Below are 17,126 nucleotides of genomic sequence, written 5' to 3'. Positions count from 1 at the left end.
GCTTGTTCTACTAATGCCAGGAGCACAGGTTTCAGAGCAGTTACAGTTAACAGTAAAAGCTTACTGGATACAGGTGTGTGGAAAAAAAAAATTATTTCAGTGTTGTCACTCAGGCTGAAGTTCCTGCTGAATGAAGAGCCGTGCATGCTCTGTTAACTCATGTTATTTCTATGTCCAGGTCCATCGACCACTGCAGTAATTTTTATTTTCTGAGCAGATGCGTCATGCTGGCTTTTGCTAGTGATTGCACTGCGAACATTTCATGTTTCATGCATTTATTCAGAGGAAAAGAAAGTCTTCAAATTATTGTTGCCGTTACAATTTTTTTTTGTATCGCAGAGCATTCTCTTTAGAAGAGTTCATAAATCTCCTATTTCTACTTAATTAATCCTCATAATTTATATTCTAAAATAAATAACACACTTATAGCTGTGAAGACAACAGCAAACAGTGCTGGTCCAGTTTTTTTTTTTTGTAAAAATTGTACTGTCACTTTATTGAAAACTGTTTCATATGATATGCAATAGTTTTTATTATTAGCTGACAATAGTTGTTCCCACTACAAATCATTGAGCTTTGAGGTTGTTGAGGTGGCTGGTGTATAAATGTAAGCACAGCATCTCCACTATATTCAAATATTCAAAATATGTCAGTGCGTGTTAAAAAAATTAAAAGTGGTGAAAATTTCTGGAGCCTTTCACTGCAGTGTCCCTCATAGCTTTAGTTGGTTTAGGACGTTAGGCCCTACAGACCTAGGAGATAGACATTGCATTCTTTTAAGGGTTTTAGGTATTGCTGTAACACATCCACAATAGAGGTGAAAGTAAGTGCACCCAGCATTTTCGTTCTGTGTGGTTGTTGCTGTACAGTCATCACCGTGATGATATGGAGGACGCTTCAGTGATCAAGCTCCTCTAGCTACTTACCAAGTTACCAAGTGAAAGTTGCCTGGTGCTTGTTGCTTATGCTTGCAAATGTCACTGTTCTGCTCTCATATAACCCCAACAAACCTTGGCACTATATCTACAAAGTGTACGAGAGAAATTCAGACACCAAGGCGTGCTCTGTTTAATTTTGGCTGGAACTGTGCTAGTAATTAAGTAATGTGTGAATTTAAAATGTCAACACGTGTAACCAGCAAAATTGAATGCATCATATTTGTGCATTGTACTGAAATGACGCAAGTGCAAGTAGTCAAGTGTGATGTAGGTGACGTTGCACTTGCTGCTGAAAAAGACATCTGGGATTATAAAAGAGTGAACACCGCTGTGGCATGCAGAAGTGTTTGAATAAGTCACTCTATTAGTTTTAGTGGGGCAAGTTACTCGAGCACATCCTATGTCTGGTTACTCTGCACTATCCCTTTTACTCTAACTGCAGGTGATTGCTCGTGATGGACGCCCCATTATCATCTGTGAGAAAGGCGATGAAGAGACCAAGAAGCTGGCCTTCAAGTACCTTGAGGTGCCACATACAGTGGACTGCCTGCAAGGCGTGCTGACCGTTATCCCACTTCAGCTGATGTCTTACCATATTGCCGTGCTCAAGGGTTGCAATGTGAGTCTTGCCTTTCATTCACCATTGTTTGATGCTAGTCCCAGTACACAGTTGAAGTTTTTCCACTCTATCCTCTACAGCCTTCATCTCTGGTAAAGTATTACAGACACTATTTTTCGTTGCATTCTTTTGTCTTTGTAGTGCTGGGTAAGACATTGGGGCTTACGTATGCTTAATTCGAATTTGCCTGCTCCCAGCAGGTAATTTAGAATTTAGTATAAATCACTGTTATTTTAATAAGTTCATTCCAACCATTACATCAAATGGACCGAAGTTTTTTTTTTTCCCCCCTTTGTTGTTCAAATGTATATTATTCACATGAATTCAGCCACGTGCCTTTATTTTCATTATCTCTGGCCCCTTTGTTTTATCTTCCTTTTTTATGATGGCAGATGCGTACAGTCTTTTTCAAAAGTGTAGAGGCCAGAGGGTCTGCTTCTGAGTCGTGTAGTGGTGCTGATTTAGCATTACTAGAGGTCTTTCCCATAGGAGAGGGGGGGGGGGGACCAAAAATTTTCTTACCATGATGAGGTTTGGAACACTGGAAATGCATTGCAAGCCGTAAGATGTGGTTCAGAAGCAAATCCCTTGGGCTCCACTTTTGACAAAGACTGTGCATTAAAATAATGTCTGGCTGATTTTATATTTTATTATCCTCTTCCTGTACTGGTCCTTGCTCTTCACTATATTACGTCTGCTGTGAACAGCTTATTAGGCATGTGCAAAGAACACAAACTTTATGAACATTGATTACTTTACTAGTATAGTGCACTAAGTCAGTTTCATTGCTGCCTGAATCTTCTAACACACCTGAACCTTCCTTACTCAACCTTAGCGTAGCTGTAACCCTTTACACGTTCTAGGTGCACCGGGACATGTTAATTCTGGTTGCACTCTATTCTACTTTTGTTAGTTATTGTTTACGCATGAAACACATGCACAAAAAAAATTATATTCAGGTTTTGTAATAGGTCTGGAACCTCAGTATGCACCCTTGCTGTAGTCATAGCATATACAAAAAAATGTAGAAGTGACTGCTTACTTAAAGACAAAGAGGGCAAATATAGTTTCTGAGAATAACAGCTTGAGAGGAGAGTTGGTGCAGCATGGTACCCAGAAATGCGGCACAACGAACACAACCACGTGAATATAAAACACAACACAAGCGCACACTACCAACAGTTGTTGTTGTTCTCCTCTAATTTGATGGCACATACCCACACAGGGGGATCGGCCAAGAATTGGGTTGCAGAGATGTTAGATTTTGAAATGGATAATTACATCCCCCCAAAAAAAGAAATGATTGCTAGGGAATAGAGAAGGAAAGTAAAATACGAAAAACTAAAATAAAAAGGATAATAACTCGCGCAGTAGGAGAACACTGAGATTTGTATTTAGATTTAAAAATTCAAAGCATATTAGCAAGGCAGACATTTTGATTCTATTAAAAAGTTTTGAATGGCATTAAAAACAGACCTGTGGCTGTACCCTAGCATGGTGGCACCGAACGATAATAAAATCTGGCTGCTCAAATTTAGACCCAGCTGTTGCAACGCTTCGCCAAATACCATTTTCTCATCGTGGTAAAATGGCGGCAAAAGAGCAAGAGCTGTTCTATTGTTTCCGGTTGCCTGCAGAATGCGCAGACGGGAGTAAGCGCCAACCAGACCTGTGCATATAGAAATTTAGTGGCGGAATACGGCAGCAAAACCTGGTTAGAGAGACTTCAGTCTGCCTTGATTGACATGATTTCCTACTCCAGGAATACTAAAGATGCAAGTGGTCATCTGATGTTAAAACAGATCCAGACTGATGTTAAAATAGATCCAGATAGCTTTGCTGACTGTACATTCTCTTACGAAATATTTGATGGAATATCAGATCACAAAGCAACCATTTCTTCATTATTGATGACTGCTCCAGCTCATGCCGAAAGAGTGATACAACTTTATGATTGGCAAAATGCCGACGATGTTGGTGTTCTTGATGCCTTTGATTGCTTTTATTCAAATTTCGCTGCTATGTATGCGGACCCGTCGGTATCATGCAATAATCTATGGTTGACATTTAAGCTCAAAGTAGAACACTGCTTATCACTTTATGTTCCTGTAAGGGTAAAAACTGTAAATAAACTTATTCCTTGGATAACTTTGGACATCATACACATGAAACTCAAACTGTCACGACTAAGGAAACTTAAACGACGCAAACCGTTGGCAATACACACTGAACAGATTCATAAACTGTCACATGACCTAAAGCAAGCAATTAAAACTGCAAAGCATAAATATACAAACATTACCTTTAGCAATTTCATCAAAACCGCCCCCCAAAAGTTTTGGAGATATCTGAACTCGAAAACACAAAGCCATGTACCCCCGCAAGAAGCCTTAAAGAGGGCTAATGAGTTTAATGAGTACTTTCAATCTGGCTTCACGCTCGACGATGATCTATGCCTCACCTAGAATCAGAAATAACGTCCTGTAGGCTAAATCTAGACGAACTAATACTAAGTGAATCAGGTATATTTGATCTTCTTAATCTTAATGAAAAGAAATCCAGCGGTCCAGACAATATTTCAAATCCATTTCTAAAAAGATACGCTGAGTGAGTATCCAAATACTTGTTCCTGATATATAAAAAGTCCCTTGAAAACGCAGATGTTCTGTGAGAGTGGAAAATTGCTAAAGTAGTTCCCGTTCATAAATCTGGAGACACCACAAATAAATCTAACTATCGTCCTATTTCACTCACCTGTGCTGCATCGAAGATCCTCGAACACATCATTCTGAAGCATACCGTAACTTTCCTTGAAAAAAATAATTTGTTCAATCTGAACCAACACGGCTTTAGGAAAGGGCTGTCAACCACAACTCTGCTATTAGAAACAATCCACGATCTCGCATCCGCTCTCGACAAACGCAGCCAGGTTGACATCTTATTTCTAGATTTATCAAAAGCGTTCGATCGCGTATTGCACCCGAAACTGATGTTTAAGCTTCGCAATTTCCTTGGCTGTAATAAAGTAACGAACTGGATATAAAACTATCTTTCAGAATGCTACCAGTATGGTCGCGCATCACAGCGTGTTAAAGTAATGTCCAGCGTATCCCAGGGAACAGTATTAGCACCTATTTTATTTCTTCTTTACGTCAATGATCTAACATCAAATATTAACGAAACAGTCCGAATGTTCGCAGATGACTGCATTATTTATAAAGAAATTAAATCACGTGACGATCAGGTAAATTTAAACAAGGCACTCAAATAGCAACATGGTGTCGGAAATGGCAGATGACTCTGAATCTAGAGAAATCAGTTTTCATGACTGTGTCAAGAAAAAAGAATCCGCTATTTTCCCGTACGAAGTTGAAAATAAACCATTAAAAGCTGTCCAAGAATACAAATATCTCCATGTCCTTATCTCTTCAGATTTGAAATGGAAAAAACATGTGCAATATGTAACATCAAAAGCATTTTCCGCGCTTTTTTTTCTTAAGCGATCAATCCCGTCTGCCAACCCCGACACCAAGTTGTTAGCATATTGTCTCCTTGTCTGGCCTGTGCTCGAGTACAACATTCTTTGCTGGTTTCTGCACACACAGCAATGCATAAATAAATTGGAGAGCGTGCAGCAGAAAGCAGTAAGGTTTATTTTTAACAAGTATCTACGTAGCGACCCCCCAACTGAACATTTGAACAGCGCGAACCTTGCCAGTATTAGTAACCGCGCCCGAACTTCACGCCTTAAGTTCCTCTTCCTTCTGATAAATGGTGCTTTAAAAATAGATTTCGAGCTTTACCTAATATCTTCATCTAAGAGAAATACTAGAACTAAACATTCACAGCATTCAGTAAAGTATAAGTTTCATACTGACACCTTTCATTATTCATTTTTTTCGCAAGCAATTAGGGAATGGAACATGTTACCTGAGGATGTTGTTGGCTCTGAATCTCTGCAAATTTTCCTTTCTAACTTGCTGTAATTATTTTTTCCCTGAACATGATAATCTAGCATTTGAGTGCTACAATTGTTAAGAAATATTATTTCACCTGTACTTCATAATGCATTGCATTGAGATTACCGCGCATGATGTCTACTCAATTTTCGACGTTATTCCATAATCTTTGTATAACTTGTGACGTGTTACTAATTACCTATCATGATGTACCCCAATCTTGCAACAGCCTCGAAAGAGGCTAGCAGTATGTTTAAAATAATAAATAATAAAAATAACTGCGTGCTTAATAAGGAGCGCCTACAATATCGCGCTGCTGTTATGTGCGCTGTTGCCGGGAGGATAGGCAACACGGGGCCATTCAGAGACTCTTCAGCTAGGCTATCAGCAACCTCATTGACTGTCGCATTACTGTGGCCTGGTACCCACACTAAATGTATGAGGCTCAAATGTGAGGGGAGCAATGAAAGTAAGGTGTTTAATATTTGCAAATCCATATTCGAAGAAAGCGACAAGTACAAGAAATCAGTCTGTAATTATAGACACTGTTAGTGGGTTTAGTTTGCACAGAGCAAGCACCACCGCCAGCAACTCTGCCTGGAAAATTGGGGTAAAATCTGGAAGACTAACAGAAACAGCAGTCTAGAAGCAGACAGTATATTCTAACGCCTGCCTTTTCATGAATTTGAGAGGCATCAGTTGCTATCATTATGCTAATGGGAAGACTTTGTAAATTATCTTCTAATAATCCATTTAAAATTCGAGGTGATAAGTGTTTTGTGTTATTTGGGAAAATGTCATCATACACAATTTGAACCGAAGATCCACATACTTTTGTTGGAAGACGTTAGAAAGGAGTACGTTCAAAGGTTGTAACAGATTTTGCACTAATATTACCTGCGGGGTATGAAACCGAGGCCATTTGACAGAAAATTGAAAGGGAGCGATGAAATTGAGATTCATATATTTTTAGATACGTCTGGACAGTCAAGAATTGTAATCTAGCTAGCAACGGTGGTATTCGGGCTTCAAGGTATAGTACATTGTTGGCCACAAATTTGGGGAGCCCAAGGCATAATCTAAGCGCTTCCTGCTCTAAAAGAACAAGCGGACGAATTTTGTTAGCAGGTGAACCAGAAAACAACACAGATCCAAATTCTATAGTTGGTCGGACATACATAACATAAATCATTAAGAGCATTTTGCCACATTCCAGACCTTGGATTGCTTAACCTGTGCAACATACCCACAGCACGAGCCCCTTTCGCTGCAACATGTTCATTGTGATCCCTCCATGTCAGATGATCATCGTAAATGACTCCTAGATACTTCAAAGACTTAACTTGAGGAATCTTTTCCTGCTGAAATGTTAGAGAAAGATTTACCGAATCCATAATTTGGAAAACAAGGACAGAGCACTTTTTTTACGTTTAATGTAAATCTTAAGTCACATAACCAATTCTGAAGGAAGCACAGGTACGATTGCAGGTGCCCATTGAGGGTTTGAGTGTCAGGTACAGCTGTAAAGAATGCGATGACATCCGCATAGGCATACGTGCAAACTTCTTGATGAGTGGGAATAAAGCTCAATAAAATTTTAAAAAGCACGAGCCAGAGAACTGCCCCTTGAGGAACACCTCTGGTTTCTTGATATCTGCCAGAATGCACCATTCAATGAACAATAAAATTGTCTGTTTTGTAGGAATATTGATATCCACGCAATTAAATGTATTGCCTTTTAATGTACGCACCAAGAATTCACACTTCTTACGACAGGATGCAATAGCCGGCATAATCATTGCGATTTTAGCTCTTTCGTAGCATTAACCACTGACTCAAGAGAAGAACATAAAGATGACTGAAATTTGTTATAATTAATATATGATCCAACTAAGAGGTCGGCAGAGTCAAGTGGCAGTTAACATAAAAACAATAGGCATATGGTTGCTAGAGGTGCCACCATCAAATGTCGACCAATGGAGAATAGAAACACTAGGACTGGAGGAAGTTAAATCTATCATAGATTGACTGTGGGCATGTACGAAGGTAGGTAAACCAGAATTCATGCAATAAAGGTTATTATTTGAAAGTCAGTCCCACAGGCGCTTGCCGCAAGGATCCATCTTATAAACCCCCTAGCGATCTGGTGTCCTGAACACCATGAGGGAAATAAATATTGGCTAATGTAAACGAACTAAACCCTGGAATTTCAAAATCTAAAGCCAATAATTCAGAATCTGAAGAAGAATATTGAAAAGAAATCTTAGCCCGATGACAAAATTTTGGAGATACTAGAATTAGTAACCCACTACCTCTTGACAGCCGATCTTGTCGGAATGATCGATAATTTTGTAAATTAAAATGTTTTTCAGATGTAAGCCAAGTTTCTTGCAAAACAATTATGACTGGATTCTGTTCTAAAGAAAGATAAACTAAATCTGTAGTAGCTGAAAGAAGAGATCGACAGTTCTACTGAAGAACTTTTAAGGCTCCTATGGTTGGGTAATCTGGGCCGCAGCAGCAGCCTGCCCCAAAATGGTATCCTTTGGTTTAGAGCCTAGCTGTTGCTTTTTTGATTTTGCCCGAGGACGAGGTAATGACTGGTTAGACAGCGGGGATCCACTGCGTTTTAAGATTCGCATATCTGTCTCCATCATATCTGCATCATGAGCCTCGTCTAACTTGTCAGAATTTTGCATAGGAGATGCGGAAAGAGATTCATCTTGCGAGCAGGGCATTGTAGCTAAGGAGAGCTGTGCTGGTAACGATGGCCCAGGTGTCGAGGAAGAAACCGTAGAAGTTTGCACAGCCTGAGTAATCTGTGCTGTCGGAATGCTGGATATGCACTCTGTAATAGTTGTCACAATCCTATCAACCATTTTGGCCATGGTCACTTCCACAGCAGTTACTGTGGCTTTAGACAGTGAGGAATCTAATGTGGCTCCAGAACGGGCTGACACACCTGCATACCCATGAGCTCTCTCTATACTTTCTTGAATTGCCTCACACCGCGAGCAACGTTTTCAGTCAATTATCTCCAGAATTTGCATTTCATGAGCCCTAGAAGGACATTTTAAAGAATTTGCAGAAAAAGAATTTGCAGAGTGAATTCCACCGCAAAGACATCATTTGATGTTTTGATCTGAGCATAAATGTGCTTTATCGGCATCGCCACATTTGCAACATCGCAAAGTGGACTTGCAACCACCAGCAGTTGTTGCACTGCAGAGGCTTTGATGATAGGGGATCTACACGGAATATCAAAGGCCACGCTTTAATCTCTGATGGACAGACTGTACCTGCAAAAGTAGCAATTACCCATTCGGTCGGCACACGAACATTTACCTCCCGGCTACAGCGATAGACAGCAACGCCTGCCGCGGAGAGAAGGTCAAGGGTTTCTTCTGGATTTAAGAAGGAATCCACTCCTCGGACTAGACCTTTTGTGCAGGCCAAATGCAAAGGAATAAAATTGCTTACCTGACGAGATGCAAATGGAGCAGTTTAGAAGATCTTGTACACATGCCAGGTCTGGTGAACAGCACAGAATCCTGCCGCGACCAAATTGGCGTAGCTCAGCTATTTCTTAGAAGGAAGTGGCTTCCTGAAGGGCAGCTCAAACAGCCCCAAGGTTGCTCATTTTAATGGTACTACCATCCTTAGGAACGAGAGCCACACTGATGCTGCAGACACTGGAGCTCTGAAAAGCTTCCAAGGGCAGATCCCTTAGGCAGAAGGGAAGCCGACCAAGGGGAACGCCCTTGGCCGTGGGGCTGCGGCGGCATTTCTTAAATTACCAATGTCACCGCATGCGTTAGCCAACAGAAAACAAGACTCAAAGGCGCAATGGGGCAAGACAAAACCAGGACAAGCAACCCAATACTTAGCTGATCGACGTGTGAGCAGGAGAGAAAGATGGCTACGTCCGCCATGCACAAAGCATTAAACACACACTTCCTCTTCAATACTCAGCCACAACTTCCTTTTCTGCACCCAAGTACATTTCCTCCACACACCTCTTCTTTCCCAAGCAGACGTCTAGCCAACGATAAAATTTAGCAGCACAATCATCCCAGTACAACACTATCGTCCAAGTCCACCACATACACACACAAGGAAAAACCACCACACATTTGCGGCTGTGGAATTTGTGACAGTCATGCTTGGATGATGTTAGTGTTGTACTGGGATGATTGTGCTGCTAACTATTATTGTTGGCTAGACGTCTGCTTGGAAAAGGAGTGTGCGAAGGAGATGTACTTGGGTGTACAAGAGGAAGTTGTGACTGAGTGTTGAAGAGGAAGTGCGTGTTCAGTTTTATATTACAGCTGGTAGTGTGCGCCTGTATTGTGTTTTCTATTCACATGTTTGTGTTCATTGCGACACATTTCTGGCTACTATAGAAAAATAGTTCCTACTGTAATTTCCTGTATTTGGCGTACAGCATGGGCGTACATGTCTAGGCTCAAATAACTTCCATAAATACAACTACATTTCCACGTTCCTTTGTGTACACAGAGCATGAGGAAATGGCAATTTTTTGGAGCTCTTTCAAGCTTTGCTTCAAAGGACATATCTGTATTTCGTAATGGGTATTCATAGACATGCAAATGGGCATTCTCTTTTTTTTTTTTTCTTGAAGCTGAGATCTAGATGCAACCGATATATTTTAGCAAAAGCTAAACTATGATAAACAACCAGTGATTGTGCGCCATTGTGCGCACTTATGCGTAGACAGACATAAAGAGAACAAAATTGTTCTTGTGCGAGAAAACATCCCGATTGGACTTTTTCCAACAATGCATACCTGGTGTATTGACAGACTTGCGCGCTTCTAAAACCACGCACAAGATGACACAAAAAGCAATGCTGTTTTAGTAGTACTTATTAGTAGGGCATTTCTTAAGTCTAGTTTATGGCATTCTTACTTGTATTAAGCACATATGTACCATTCTACTGGTGTAACAGGCAAAGCACATCACTGAGATGACCAAGCTATCAAAATATCACCGCTGCTCCATCATTGACAAGTGTGACTATGTGGTGTACTGATGTAAAAAAACGTTTTATGCCCTTTTTTTGTGCCCTAACTGTATACAGAAAAGTTCTATTTTGGTAGCATCTTTCTACGCCACGCAGTTGCATAAATTGTGCAACTTTTTACCTTGCAGGTGGATTGCCCTCGAAACCTGGCAAAGTCGGTAACTGTGGAATAGACTAATGCAAGAATTGATACAATTGCCAATATGGCGTATTTCAGACGTATAAATATCCTGCATGTACACGTCTGGTAGAATCAAAATATGACATGCTTTTATATCTTCAGAGGTGTGCTTAATATGAATTGAACTGCCTTGAAGGTAACAACAGCGGATATGTATTTTTAATTGAAACCCTGGTGTGATGCTCTCGAGAGTAAATTATTTCTGCAAATTTTTTTGTGTAAAGAAGCGTTGGTCAGACAGTAATTTCTTTTGGTTAGTTGTTCTTCACAACGTTATCTTAGTGTTTTTATTCTGCAGTAAAAAAATTTTAGTGTCTGCACCTGCAACAGCTTATATAGCCTAGACATTTTCCTTTTGTATTCGTATATATGTGTATTCACAAATTATATATATTCGTTTTAGCCAGTGATTAAGGGGATGTGTGGCATGTGATTTATATTGAAGCTTTGAAGAATCTCTACATGCTTTTTAATAAAGGCTTCCACAATACATGTGTACTGTGATGTTTGCTGCTATGAGCAGGTTCCGTACAGAAGTCTGGGCGTAAGCCACTATCAAGGAATGGACATTTAGGAAAGAACATCATTTTCAAGTATTTCAAAGGACCAAACGCACTCTGAAAATCTTCACTTGCATGGCTGGTAACAAATATTTCTGTACATGAAATGATTACTTTTGTAGCAGAAGTATAAAACAAATAAAGGGCATATTTTTATAACCTGGAAGCATTCGTATGTTCGCGCACCAATGCAAGTAAACACCCGTCACAGCCACATTTTTATTTCACAGCAATTCATGCTTGTGTGATCCAAGGAAAAGTTAATTTAAGGGTGAATTGATGCAGAGGAAGTGTAACAGAATTTTCTTTTGCTCTTCACTGCATTCCAATTCTGTTCCAATTCAGATTTCCTTGTTTTCTACTTTTAATCTATTCTCATTCTGATTCTATATTTACAAATCTCTATTAGAAGCCTTTCTTTATTTACTTTAGGGCAAGGGCTCAGGCTGGCCAGTACAAAAACTGGGCTGGGTTCGGGCTTAGTTATGGGCCCGGGTTCGAGCTTGGGATTGTAAATAAAGGGACGATGACAGGATTTTTATTTATAATTGTAGGATGAAGTACACTTCAGACATTACAGCTGTAAAGCAGGTGAAATAAAGGCATGGTGCACACCAAGAGCCTGTCATACCCCACTACTGTGCCATGACGTTTCTGAAGTGCCTGCTACAATTCCAGAGCAGACTTTCCTTGATCTTCAATCGGCAACGAAAGAGGGTCTTTGCTCAATAGCCACTGACATGCGAACAGACACTACAGGTAGGTGGCCTACATAATTGCAACTGTTCATTTCATCAACCACAAGTAGGAATTGAAGGACTTATTGCTTAAGGACCCCCCCCCCAGACTTTTCTCGCTACAAAAGAAAACTGGTGGTCTGAAAAAATTGCACGCAGGAGTACGAAGCTGGGAATCGACTAATAGGTATAATAAGCTGTGGCATCCGTTATCGATTACGCGGCGTAAGTCATTAAGGCATCATAGCCCCAGGCGAGGTGGAATTCTCGTGCCTGTATGCCAAATTCCATGACTGGAACACTTCTGATGGTGTCTTTCTCAAAAAGGAGATTCCTTATATGTGTGAACCTCTGCTAACCTCGGCTGTTATGAAATTCTCAAAGCCAGCTTGGTGGCTGTCTGGGCCGGTAAATAGGCACCAGATGGAACCGAAAGGTTACGATAAAAGGCCTGTTTAGAAACTGCACGATGCCACTGAAAAAACTTTTGACCGAGAAAAATGGCCAACTGCTGGCGTGTGTGTCAGTAGAGCAGCGCTTAAGTCAATTTTCTGGAGTGGAGCTGTTGCAGGCGGCCAGCAAAAAAATCTGGAGCAGGAAAAATTAGTGGCCTTGCTGCTGGTACTCGTGCACTTCATGAAAAAAAAATCTATTATTGCCTCATACACCTTGGCAATCTTCACAACAGAAAGCAAGTGTACTGGAATTTCTTAATAAGATGCAAGTGGATGAAGTTCATAAATGTGCGACATATTTGTGGCTAGCCACGCATGTTCATTGAAAACGAGAGACTAAACATGTGACACAGACAGCAAAGTATCGCTCGAGCTGCGTCCATCTTTCCTTGAGAAAACCTATGATGAACTTTGTTGCCAATGAAAGTCCACTCAAACATAGTAAGCTTTTTGATGAATGCAGAAACTGGTGCAATGCCACTGAACTTCAAGTGGTCGGCTATGAACTGGAAAAGTGTCTTCACACCACTGGTTCATGTTCATGTCAAAACACTTAAACACAAGCGAAAGGAGGGCAGGGGGCAAGTCAGCAGAGCCGGTTTTGCTCAACTTCCATTTTTTTCTTTTTTTGCGGAATGATCTTTGCATTTCAGCCACGAGCACATGCAGCGAAAGATATTTGTGGGTCACTGGCTTCATAATTCAGAAGCGATGGACTAGCTTGAAGTGTGAAGCTGTAGACAACCTCACCTTTCCGCACAAGAATAAGTCGACAACCTGCTTCATCACCACTCTTTTCTTATTGTGTAGTCGCGACAAGTAAATGTTTCTTTTTTCCAAATTACACTTATATGTATTTTTAATAGCTATTCAATTATTCAAAGTGAGTCTTTGATGGCCATATGATTGTGAGCCAGGCCAGTTAGTGTTTCAAATTGAAATATTTTTTTTTTTTTTGCTTAATGCAGTTTTAAATCATTAAAATAATATAAGACACTTTTATTTTGAAGACTAATAATGGATAAAGACAGTCATAATTGTATCCTGCCAAGTGACTTGGTTTGAGTATGCATTTGTATGCGATTTAGTAAGTGCATTCGAAAACGATTGGTGATTTGACCACTATTCTACTGCCTTCCTTACAAGACAACCCTCCACCTGCGCTAGCACTGATACCAATTTTTAATGCTGTTTTAATGACCGATAAACTGGTCTCTTTACTAATGCAGAGGAAATGCGATAAATATTGGCTTCTATCACTACATACATGCCTCTTCAGCAATATTCACGTGGTTCATGTGTTATCTTTTGTAAAATTCAACCATTCTCCTTTACCCGTTGATTGTTCGTCTTCCCAAAGCACAATTGTGCGCTATAAAAATGTGTTGCAAGTAATAGCATTGATTTAGGGCACTGGGTCTTCACGTACACAACACGAAATTTGCATGACTTATTGCTTTTCGTCTCTTTGAAAGGCGACCTGTTCTACCTTGAATTTGGCTTGTGGAATTGTGCTCATTCAAATAAAGTCATTCAGCTGGCTTCGGGGATGACCGACATCACAGGTCATAATTCAAATATGACTGATAAATATTGTTACAGTAAAATAAGAAAAGGGGTGTTTATTTACAGTGCTGTTGCAGCAGGAGAAGGTGAAGCCTACTAGCCCACAGAAACCAACGCATTTTCCTCTTCTTCTGACACCATCACAATCTTCATCATCGTCAGTAGCGTGACATCTCCCCCCTACTCAGCCGAAGCCCCCTGGGCGTGTTCATCAGTCGTGCGAGGCTGACACGGCTTCAAGCGGGCAACGTGACATAGTTCAGTTTTGGCAGACCAACGACCCGATGCTGTCAGGCGGGCTATTGCATAAGTTAAATCACTGATGCGTTTGACAACCACATATGGGCCGTCATAGTGGGCCAAGAGTTTTTGATGTAGGCCGCGGCGCCGAATTGGACGCCACAGCCAGACTAAATCGCCTATAGAGTATGTGACACGCCGGTGACTGGCATCGTATCATACTTTAGAACATTCTTGTGAAGCACCAGACCGTAAGCGGGCGATTCTCCGAGCTTCTTCAGCGAGACAGAGGGTCTCAGCCAGGCAGGGATCTTCACGGTTTGAGAAGTATTCACGGATAGTATTCAGGGAGTAGCGTGGCGGTCTGGCATACAGCAGGAAGAATGGACTGTACTCAGTCGTCTCATGCGTGGCAGTATTAAACGCATATGTGATGAAGGATAGTATGGTGTCCCAGTTCTATACCCTGCATCCACATACATGGCTAGCATGTTTATCAGCGTTCTGTTGACGTGCTCAGTCAAACCATTTGTCTGGGGATGGTATGGCCTCGAATGTCGGGACGTTAGGGCACATAAACGCATGAGCTCTTCAACAACATCAACAGTGAATTGTCGACTCCGATCAGTGATGACAATCCGTGGCGGCCCGTGTCGTAGGATGACTGAGTACAGCAGGAAAAGCGACACCTGATGCGCCGTAGCAGATGGAAGAGCGGCGATTTCACAGTAACGCGTGAAATAGTCCTCGCAGATTACAAAATATTCGTGTCAGGGAACGCTGGCTCGAGGGTCGAGATATAAATGTCAAAATCGTCGCTGTCAGATTCTGTCATGGCCATTGGCATCCTAGAAAGACAATATGCGTCTGCATGATGCCTCCGGCTTTTGTACACCACGGCAAAGTCATATTCCTGTAACTGGAGGGCCCAGCGTGCGAGGCGACCACATGGGTCTCGAAGGTTCCGCAGCCAACAGAGTGAATGATGGTCAGTTACGATAGTAAACGACTGTCCGTACAAATATGAACGGAAATGCTGCACAGCGAAAACTACAGCCAGGCATTCCTGTTCGGTGACTGTGTAGTTTCGCTCCGGCTTGCTCAGGGTACGACCTGCGTACGCGATAACATGCTCTCGTTCATCGTGTCGTTGGACAAGGACTGCCCCGAGACCAATTCCACTAGCGTCCGTGTGAACTTCTGTCACTGCAGCAGGACTGAAATGAAGTAGGATGGGTTTCGATATTAACGGAATGATGCGTCGCAGTCTGGTGTCCAGTCAAAAGTGGAGTTTTTGTTGAGAAGGCATGTCAATGGGTAAGCAATGTCAGCAAAGCGATGTATAAAGCGTCTAAAATACAAGCACAACACTAGAAAACTGCGCAACTCCTTCACTGTCTGGGGGGGTTTAAAAGACTCAACAGCGGCAGTTTTCTGGGGATCCGGCATGACACCATCACCATTGACAAGGTGTCCTAGCACCAGCGCTTGGCGCTCTCCAAAGCGACACTTTTTCAAGTTTAGAATTAGGGCGGCGTTGTGCGGACAATTCAAGACTCATACTAGATGGTCATTATGTTCTTGGAAGAACTTCCCAAATATGACGACATCGTCCAGATAGCAAAGACAAATATCCCATTTTAGGCTGCGCAAAACTGTGTCCATAAATCGTTCAAATGTGGCAGGCGCATTGCGCAGCCCGAATGGTGTAACATTAAACTCATAAAGGCCATCTGGTGTTACAAAGGCTGTTCTTTTTCTTATCCGCAGGGTCCATTGGAATTTGCCAGTAGTCAGATCTGAAATCAAGACAAGAAAAATAGGACGCACCAGAGAGGCAGTCGAGGGCGTCGTCTATGCGAGGAAGAGGATAGACGTCCTTTTTCTTAACAGAATTTAGACGCCAGTAATCGACGCAGAATCGCCACGAACCGCCTTTCTTGCGCACGAGAATAACGGGCAGCCCAAGGGCTAGATGACTCTTGTATCCCTTCTTCCATAGCATGTCCTCCACTTGCTCATGTATGACTTTGTGCTCAGATGGGACACGCGATATGGCCTTTGACGGATGGGGTGAGCCGAACCAGTGTCGATGGTATGATGGGTCAGAGGTGCAGGGCAAGAGGTTGGTCCATCTGTTTAAGAAAAGTCCATAGGCAAAAAGAGTAGAAGAATATCCACAAAAGTACGGCGTTGAAGTGAGCTGAGATCAGCGCTGATCATGTGGAAGATCGAGTTTCATCAACAGCTGCAAGTACGGTGGCACTTGTAGCATCTGTGATTAAAGCAACGACGCAGGGCGCATCGGGTCCACAGAAGGCAAGCTTCAATCCGGTTGGTAAAACTGCTGGCTCGGACGATGGATTGATTGTCCATAACGAGGCACTACCGTGATGCACGGATATCATACAATGAGGAATAATAACATTTTTCTTCAGACATGCGGAGTAAACTGGGTGCACCACGGCCTGAAATGAAACCTGGTCAAGAAGTGGAGCGGACACGGGGACAAACATGGCAGACAAAGGTGGAACTACTGTGTCTTTGGTAATACTAAAAACTGTTTCTTCATTACGGCCGCTTTCAAAAAGAGTCGGCAGATGCGAGCCGTCAAAATGAACCTCTTGACTTCGGCAGTTCACGGTAGCGCCACAAAACTTTAAAAAGTCCGTTCTTAAAATGATGTCATGCGTAGAGTGGGGTAAGATGACGAATTTGGCTTGAAACATTGCACCACCCTTAGACACTTGCGCACTACACACACCCACAGGCCGCAACGCCTCTCCACTCTCACCACAAAACGTTGAAGCACGGTCATATTCAAACAT

At 41.8% G+C, this 17,126-nt stretch overlaps 1 protein-coding gene across 5 annotated transcripts in view; it reads left to right on the top strand.

Annotated features, from left to right (window-relative positions):
- The window catches only part of LOC146202247 (glutamine--fructose-6-phosphate aminotransferase [isomerizing] 2-like), a 62,508-nt gene extending 51,278 nt beyond the window's left edge, over positions 1-11,230 (top strand). For all 5 annotated transcript variants that reach the window (XM_084588047.1, XM_084588046.1, XM_084588045.1 and 2 more), the window contains 2 exons: positions 1,381-1,557; positions 10,688-11,230. In XM_084588047.1, the coding sequence (XP_084444173.1) occupies positions 1,381-1,557; positions 10,688-10,732 (222 nt within the window). In that variant the 3' untranslated portion in view covers positions 10,733-11,230. The remainder of the gene's footprint in view (positions 1-1,380; positions 1,558-10,687) is intronic.
- Positions 11,231-17,126: the final 5,896 nt, after the last annotated feature.

Source organism: Amblyomma maculatum, chromosome 1, assembly GCF_055883805.1.
Source record: "Amblyomma maculatum isolate TAMU_Amacu chromosome 1, ASM5588380v1, whole genome shotgun sequence".
Taxonomy (NCBI): Eukaryota; Metazoa; Arthropoda; class Arachnida; order Ixodida; family Ixodidae; genus Amblyomma; species Amblyomma maculatum.
Note: the sequence above shows the minus strand (reverse complement) of the source record. Positions and strands in the feature narration are given on the sequence as shown.